At 57.1% G+C, this 8,617-nt stretch overlaps 3 protein-coding genes across 3 annotated transcripts; all 3 read right to left on the bottom strand.

The window, feature by feature from the left end:
• Positions 1 to 365: 365 nt before the first annotated feature.
• DQ04_01111020 (pyruvate dehydrogenase E1 beta subunit) lies at positions 366 to 1,409 on the bottom strand (the record flags this gene model as incomplete). The annotated part of the gene is made up of 1 exon (XM_009310218.1): positions 366 to 1,409. The coding sequence occupies one exon, from the start codon at positions 1,407 to 1,409 to the stop codon at positions 366 to 368; it is 1,044 nt and encodes a 347-aa protein (XP_009308493.1).
• A 492-nt stretch (positions 1,410 to 1,901) lies between these two features.
• DQ04_01111010 (putative dynein heavy chain) lies at positions 1,902 to 6,161 on the bottom strand (the record flags this gene model as incomplete). The annotated part of the gene is made up of 1 exon (XM_009310217.1): positions 1,902 to 6,161. One exon carries the CDS (start codon positions 6,159 to 6,161, stop codon positions 1,902 to 1,904), a length of 4,260 nt encoding a protein of 1,419 aa, XP_009308492.1.
• A 345-nt stretch (positions 6,162 to 6,506) lies between these two features.
• On the bottom strand, positions 6,507 to 7,370 carry DQ04_01111000 (hypothetical protein; the record flags this gene model as incomplete). Its single annotated transcript, XM_009310216.1, has 1 exon — positions 6,507 to 7,370. The coding sequence occupies one exon, from the start codon at positions 7,368 to 7,370 to the stop codon at positions 6,507 to 6,509; it is 864 nt and encodes a 287-aa protein (XP_009308491.1).
• Positions 7,371 to 8,617: the final 1,247 nt, after the last annotated feature.

Genomic DNA, 8,617 nt, shown 5'->3' with positions numbered 1-8,617 from the left:
ATATATATATATATATATATACAGCTTATATGGGAAGGTGAAGCTAAAGGGAATTGGCGTGCCGGATGTGCGCATCTGCGTGCGGGGCCGTGTGGGAGGAGAATGGGGGAAGTGGGAAAGGACATCCCCCACCCCAATTTCGCTTTCTTCTAAGCCACCTCCTGCTTCCACCACACCCTCACCGCCATCGTTAACACCCCTTCTTCCTTCCTTCCTTCCTTCCTTCCGTTATTTCATGCGGATCCAGAACAAAAATATGCCCGTCTTGTGTTCCCTTCCTTCATTTCCACCACCACTGTCACCACCCACAGCAGCGGCAGTGGCACCCTTCTCATCGTCCCATCTGCTCCACACCGTTCTGCTACTTAGCTGAGGACGCGGCGGGCCACAGCGAGCACGTCCGACAACTGTGGCTGCGACGCCGCCTCGAGTTCCTTCGAGTACGGCGTCGGACAGTCGGCACAAGACACGCGCTCCATCGGGGCGTCGAGGTAGTCGAACGCCTCACTCTCCATGACTATGGCGCAGATCTCCGCGCCGATATTGCACACCGGGAAGGACTCGTCCACTGTAATGGCGCGTCCCGTCTTCTTGATGGATGCGATGATCGTCTGGCGGTCGAGCGGGCGCAGCGAGCGCAGGTTGATCACTTCCGCCTCGACGCCTTCCTTCGCGAGCTGGTCGGCCGCCTTGAGGCACAGCTCCACGCCGCGCGAGAAGCCGATCATCGTGATGTGCTTGCCCGGCCGCTCAATCTTCGCCTTGCCCCACGGAATGAGGAAGTCCTTCCCCATCGCCTCGTCGGAGATCCCGAAGGACTCGCCGTAGAGCAGCTCGTGCTCGAGCATCACCACCGGGTTGTCGTCGCGGATTGCCGTCTTGATCATGCCGCGCGCGTCCTCAGCGTTGTAGGGTGCAAACACCTTCAACCCAGGCACGGAGGCGTACCACGGCGCGTAGCACTGGCTGTGCTGCGCCGCCACACCCGCCGAGGCGCCGTTGGGTCCGCGGAACACAATCGGGCACTTGAGCTGGCCACCCGACATGTAGTGCCCCTTGCCCGCGGAGTTTATGATCTGATCAATTGCCTGCATCGCAAAGTTCATCGTCATGAACTCGCAGACAGGCCGCAGTCCGTTCATTGCTGCACCGACTGCCATACCCGCGAAGCCGTGCTCTGTGATGGGGGTGTCAATGACACGAGTAGTGCCGTACTTATCCATCAGGCCCTTAGTTACCTTGTACGCCCCCTGGTACTGCCCTATCTCCTCGCCGAGGAGGAACACGGTCTTGTCACGCTCCATCTCCTCGTCAATGGCCTTGTTCAGGGCGTCGCGGATCGACAGGGTCGTCACTGCGCGGGTCGCAACGGCCGCGGAGATAAGCGAAGAAACAGCAAGACGGCGCATCTGTTCTTGTTTATCCTTTTCTTGTAGTTGTGGCTGTTACGATTGTGGTTTGTTATATCTGTCGTGCAAGTGAGTACGCGAGCCAAATAGTTCAGGGGGGGTGACGTGCAAATCACTGAACAAGGGGTGAAGATTTTTTTCTTTCTTTTTCTCTTCTGTTGCCTTTGCCTATTAGCTGATGCTTTTTTAGTTACTTCAGCCAATCATACAGAAAGAGTGACATGATAGCAAGGAATATGAAGGGAGCAAGGTGGTGTCTGACACACGCCTTCCCCAAAAGGAGGGTTGGAAGTGTAAGTGATTGTGAGATAATTCGGGTTTAAAATGATTTGTACTTGTGCATGTACGGCACCTCCTCGACGTTCCAACATGAGAGCTTATGCTTGAATATCCTCACCATAGAGGACCAAATACCCATATAGTTTTTATATGGGTATTAGATGAATAGATAGGTCAAGGGAAACCGTGAGCGAAGGAACAAGAGGGTAGCCATCACTCTGCGTTATCACGAGGACCACTTCTCCACTTCCCATGTCGGTGGGTGTAAGAATCATCCGACGGGCGATGCCGTTTCCGTCTGAGCGCATCCCCTGACGCCACCCACTCCCTTCTTCCATTGTTGTTATTATTCTTGGCACTACTTTCTGCCCCTGGAGCTAGCTTGTCTGCTGCTACTCCTGTGTTGGTGTTGCCACTACCGCTGCTGCTCTTGTTGTTACCACGTCCACCTGTGGTCCGCGAGAACGCCGGTGGGTGACGTGATGCAACCGCAGACGGCGGTGCATTGCTGAAGAGGTGATCGACATCCCCCGCCGGTGCCGTCATGTTTTCAAGCAGCGGAAACTCCACCGCGGAGAGCATCTGAACTGGGTGCGTGCTGTTCGCAGAGCCAGGTGTCATGCCCAACTGCTGCAGCCGCTTCGCCAGCGCCGCGCGGAACGCCGCCTCGTGGCGCTGCACAAGCCCCATGATGCGCCTCAAATGGAGGCCGAGCGAGTACGCCTTCCAGTCGCCGAGCGGCGTGCCCTCCTCTAGGAATGATGTCACCGTGCGTGTGGTATCGGCGATGAGAACACGCAGAAGCATATCGGCGTTCTTCTCCGACGAAGGGAGGGCGTGGCGGGGCCACTCGCTTTTGTCTGCCTCCACCTCGGCCCGCACAGAGCCATGTTGTTGTTGCTGCTGCTGCTGCTGCGTCTTTGTATGTGTGGACCGAGCATGAATAAAACTCATCTTGTATGGAAGCGCAATGTCGTCAGCGACGACGCCCAAAAAGGCTGAGAGCGACGCACACTCGAGCTTTGTCGCGTGTGTGAGCTTCGTGTTTGCCTGCAGTACAACTCGACGCACCGCTTCTAGCACCGCCGGCGGCTCGAACTGCCCCGCAATGACCATCAACCACTTCTTTAGCGCCATGCCAGACACCGTGCCGTCCACCACCGACATGCGAGCGCGTTGCATAAGCGTCAGTGCCATTTTCTCAATATACGGCTTCACCACTGTAAGGGGAAGTGGGCGATCATCTCGGCGTGGAGGTGGCGCCGACTGCTTCTGCTGCTGGTGCTGCTGCTTCTGTTGCTCCTCGTTCTCAGCTCCACCATCAGAGTTCTTGTCCTTGTTGGCGTTGACATCGCCTGTGAGTTTTGCTGTTTCTCCCCGTGCTGTTGTGACTGCCGCAGCAGAGGCATCGATGCCCGTCCTATTTGTCTCCATGTCCGCCTCGGCTTTGACTTCCTCATCCACGGCGACCGTCTTTTTCATCTGCTGCTGCTGCTGTTGTTGTTGTTGCACAATCTCCTTGTTGCTTTGCTGCGAAGACAGCAAATTCACATCGTGTTGTATCGCTGCCTCCATCGCCGCTAGTGCCCGCGCCTGCGCGCCGGAGTCTTTCTCCTTCGCTGCGTGCTGCTCCAACGTTGAGCGACGTGCGAGCAGCGTCCGCGTCGGGATGTCCTTCACGTACTGGCGGTTGCAGGCCCTCAACAGCACCATAGCGCACGACCCGGCACGTGCATCTAGGTCCTCAAACTCTGTGGCGCAGAACCAGTCGTGCCACGCGTGCGGCATCTCCGCACCTCCCCTTTCTCCACCACCACCACCACCAACCTCTACTGCTGCAGCTGGTACTGCTGCTGTTGGCATCCCTGCAGTTGCAGCATCTGCGGTCGCCTTCTCAAGGGCGCAGCCGCCGCGCAAAAGGAACGCCATTGGCAGTGGGCTTTTCCTCTCGCCTTTGCCGCCCGCAGTCGCTGCCAGTCTGTGCGTCTTTCCCCCTCCTCTTGCTACTGCGTAGGCTGGGGTGGCGCTCAGCTCACACATCCTCTGCACAATGGCTCGCTGAATGTCGTGCCGCTTGGCGGCTTCCCAGTATGTGACGCTGCTGCACAGCCGCAGAACACCAAAGAACACAGACAACATCACGTCCATCGTGACGGCATCCGCCGCAGAGTTACAGCCGGCCTCGCCGCGCACACGTGCGGCAGCCAACACACCCACATGGGCGACAATATCGACGAAGAGGTTACGCAGCACCACGCTTTCATCTTCTCTTGTCGTCCCTTCTCCTGGTACTGCTGCTGCTGCGGATGATGATGACGATGGCGGCATGAGGAAATCGTGGAAGAAGCGAAGTGCGTCGTTCTTCGCGTTCACAGCGAGGCGCATCGGCTGCCGGCTGTAGAAGCCCCGCGGCAGCTCCTGGAAGTACGCCACCTCCGCCGACTGCGGGTAGCGCAGCGCGCAGCTCACATGTTCGCGGTCAGCGGCGGTGCTGTAGTCTACGCCAACTGCCCGCAGCGGCGGCAGGAAGAAGGCGGCGAGGCCGTGCTGCCCGTGTAATACAATGCGGCGTCGCAGGTACGACAGCATTGCACGCCCTGGCGCAAAGAAGCGACGGGCGGCGTTGCGAACGTGGTGTAGCGCGGCCACATCAAACAGGGGCGTCTCGCTGCAGACAAACGCCAAGAACATGAGCCACTCACTCGCAGCGGCACCGCCACTGCCGCTGAGGCCTGTGAACGCATCGTCGAGCGCAGCTGCAGCGAAGGACTCCACCACATGCGCAGCTGCGGCAACGTCACCCCCCGCCAGGTCGCCGCAGAGGCTTGAGAGCGCCTGCTCAACAGTACAGAACACGGTGAAATACTTGGGGAAGAACATCAGTGCAGCCGCATTTTCCTCCAGCGGCTCGTCACGAAACGCAAGCGAGCGCGACTCACTGGAGCTGCCCTTGTCTGTGATAGCCGCCTCGCAGTCACACGCCGCCGCCACACTATTGGTAGGGCACAGAAATCCCAAGAAGTGCCGAAGCGTAGTGAGGGGCCGCTGCACCAGCAGTACGCGCAGCACACGGATGCTGAGACTGCTCGGGCCACTCTTGTCGAGTGCGCACGACACAACATGACCCATCTTCATGTTGCAAGCATCTGCCAGCGCCCGCTGTGACGCTGGTGCGCTCTCTACCGCCTCCATCTGCCACGCCAAGAACGCTTTGAGCGCTGCGTGCATCTGCATGCCGTCGTCATCATTGTTCTTCGTGTCATTACTGTTGTCCTCATGCTGCTGAGCCACAGAGTCATGCGTCATGAAGAATGTGCGAGCAGTGATTCCCGCAAGTACCACGATCCACGGCGAGGTCTCATCGAACTGCCCCAACACAAAGAACAGACGCTGCACCTCCTGCTGAAGGCGACGGATCCAATTACGCGCCTCCGGCGTGGTGGCGGCGGCGGCGGCGGCGCCGTCACCCTCTTCGTTTGCATCCACACCGCCGTCTTCCGTCTTCTTTTCGCCATGGCGGCGCGGCACCATGGTGTAGAAGAAGTCGACACACACCGGCAGCCACCTGCCGAGTGACTCCACCACCGCCCTCGCCTTCGCGGACGTCGTCAGCACCACATGACCATATTTGGTACTCGTGCCCATCATCACTTCTGTTGCCACTGCTTCCGTCGGAGGGAGCACCGCCAACATCTTCAGAACACAAATAACGCGCGCCGCAAGATCTTGGGCGGTACTCTTCCGTTCCCCCACCATTTCTCCCTTTTCTACTGCTCCACACACACGCTGTACTTCATCCTCCACGCCCTGCAGCTCCAGCAGAAATGCATCCCAGGAGTGCTGCGCGAGTCGCGGTAGCAGTCGCTCCTCCTCAATGGGCATCATACCCAACGTCTCTACGACGAATGAAGAAACAATATTACGCATCGCAACCGCATCATCAGCGTCCCACCTCGACGCATACGTGAAGGCAATATCATCGAGAAAGCCATCCACAAGACGCTCCACAGATTCACTGCTTGCCCCCTCACTACTGGAGGCCCACTGCGCCGCCCACTCGCCCAAAACCACCCGGAACAGCATGTGGTGCACTGTGTGACGCAGCTCCATCCTGGCACGCTCGCAAACAGGGCCACCACCACTCGTCGCCACCTCCGCCACGCCGTCGTGTTGCTCCTGTTGCACGGCAACCAACGCCACTAACAACCGGTCCCGCACACAAATCAATTTTTCATGCCACCCCTGCAGACCAGCACTGTCTATCAGAGGAAGGCTCTCCTTCTTCCCGCTTCTGCTGGGCATCGCCACCTTCAACAGCTCCCGTGCGATCACTTTAACTTCATCCATGCAAGAGAGAATGGTGCTCTCCGCTGTGGGCGTCGCTAATGCGGATGCGGCCTCTTCAGCAAGTCGCTGGTGTGTCCACCAAAAGCCATGCGAAGCTTCTTCGTTATGTTGCTGCGCCGTAGCCATTTCGGGAGATGATTCACCTCTTCCTTTCCTTCTCCCTTTACTATCTTCTAGGCAGGATTTCCTTGAGAGGGAATGGAGCAACAGGAGGTGCAGTGCAGAACATGAGAGTGAAGCCTATCTCTCTCTCTCCCCCCTGCTTCCTTACAATACACACAATTGTCACTTAACAAGTGGGTTTCCTCTGTGATGCGCAGAACTACTGACAATAACCAACAACAACAACAACAATGACAGAAGCAGTAACAACAAAGAGCAATCCCTTGCTCTTCTTCCCTCACACTCCCAGCAGTTTGAATGCACCGGCAACAAACACACGAATAAGCTTCTCTCTCTTCTTCACAGAGCTTATGGGGACTTCTCGAGGTTTCGCTGCAGCGCCAAGGAGCGGCGGACGTAGAAGGTGTGCTCGGCTAAGCCCTGCTGCCGCACCTCAAAATACTGCGGGTACTTTTCAAAATACTGAAACGCCTTGACACTCGGCTTCCCCATGCACTTCACACGCACCTCCTCTGGGATGCCAAGGTCTGTGAACGGCGACCACTCATTGGGGATGTACTGCAGCACTGTGTTGATGCGTTGCTGTTTCTCTGCAAGAGGGTCATGCTTCAGAATCCTTGCGTGGATATCTGCCGGGTTCTTGGACTCCGACGCAGAAGACGCTACTGCCGGCACCGAACTCTCCTCAAGCACCAAACGCCGCACATTCGCCGGCACCAAGTGTAGCGGGGCACAGTGAATTGTGCGGTTGCGATTACTTCCCTGCTGGTACACCGCAAAGTGCTCCGGGTAGCGAAGCAGCAGCTGCTCTAGTGGCTCCTTGTTTCTCGCCAGCGTCTTCTTGCTCGCGGAGGAAAGCGCCCGAAAGAGCGCGCCAATCGGCACGGGCCTGCTCAGCACAACCTGAATCTCATCCAGCAGGTTGTCAATGGCCTCCTGGTCAGGTTTGCCAGCGGTGCTTGGCACAGCCGCTGCAGGGGGCGCGTTGCTCGCACTCGGTTGCTGCGATGTGTTGCTGCCACCCAGCGTGGCGTGAAACCGACGCTGGGAAATGACAGCGCCGCTCGTTATATGATGGGTGGAGCAGGCAGTCGACCACCCTTGTGCTCTTATCATCGTCGGCATCGTCTCGCCGGCACCATTCAGTTTGGAATGCGCCAGCAGAAGCGTTGCACCTCTCCTGTTCAATACCCCACGAGCTGCCGCAAGCATCGTCTATCTTCCCTGCTTCCTTAACGAAAAAACAACAACAATAAAGCTCACTGAAACAGAACAGAAACTTATCGGAAACACCCCATACCCCTCTTGCTGCTAGAATGACAAGCCGTAGCGTATGGGTGATGCGAAATATGGGGAGAAAAGGACACAACGACGTGGCGGCGCAATAGGGAAGGTGCCATTAGACAGTGTGGCAGTGTTCACGTGCTGCTGCTCGTTCTACTGAAGGCCCTTGCCACAAAGGAAAGAAAACATACGAAGATTGACGTCAGGCCGCGACAGCCTGATGCAGGATACAGGTGTAGGCTGCACACACGCCCACGCCCACGCCCACACACATACACACGCTTTTATCTCTCCCTCACATATATGTTTCTTCACCTTTTCCCCCTCAGAACACCNAAGAAAACATACGAAGATTGACGTCAGGCCGCGACAGCCTGATGCAGGATACAGGTGTAGGCTGCACACACGCCCACGCCCACGCCCACGCCCACGCCCACACACATACACACGCTTTTATCTCTCCCTCACATATATGTTTCTTCACCTTTTCCCCCTCAGAACACCGTATGAGGAAACAATGACACATGTATCGTTCTCTCTATCTGTTTCTTTGTTTGCATTCCTCCATCACCACACCAGCTTCATTGCACGTGCATGTCTCGCATCACCCGTCTGCAAGAAAAACAAACAGGCCAGCGTGCCGCAACGATCCTTCTTGTTGCCACTTTCCTTTGCACACCCGTGGCCAATTTTTTTTTTCTGTGCTTCTTCTTTTTCTTGTGGTTGTTGTGTGTGCTGGAGGGAGCCGCTGCACGACACCCCTTCGCTCTGTGATGGAGAAGAAGTGGCCCTACACATGTTGAGTGTGCACATCGCAGAAGGTGGGCGGCACGCCGCAAANCCCTTCGCTCTGTGATGGAGAAGAAGTGGCCCTACACATGTTGAGTGTGCACATCGCAGAAGGTGGGCGGCACGCCGCAAACCAAAACAACAGCGGCAATGCATTCAACACGAAGAAAACAAAAACAGAATGAAGTACAGACACTCCCATACACACACAAACACCATCCAGCCTCCACTCCACCACTCTGCTGCACAATCAGCGCTGTGACTGCGTGCCAAAACTACGGCCCTCGCCTCCCATCCTGCCACCGCCACCCCGACTGAACCGCTCGCCTCCACCACCACCACCACCACCCCGACTGAACCGCTCGCCTCCACCACCACCACCACCA

The sequence above is a fragment of the Trypanosoma grayi genome (assembly GCF_000691245.1).
Source record: "Trypanosoma grayi strain ANR4 Tgr_111_V1, whole genome shotgun sequence".
NCBI lineage: Eukaryota > Euglenozoa > Kinetoplastea > Trypanosomatida > Trypanosomatidae > Trypanosoma > Trypanosoma grayi.
Note: the sequence above shows the minus strand (reverse complement) of the source record. Positions and strands in the feature narration are given on the sequence as shown.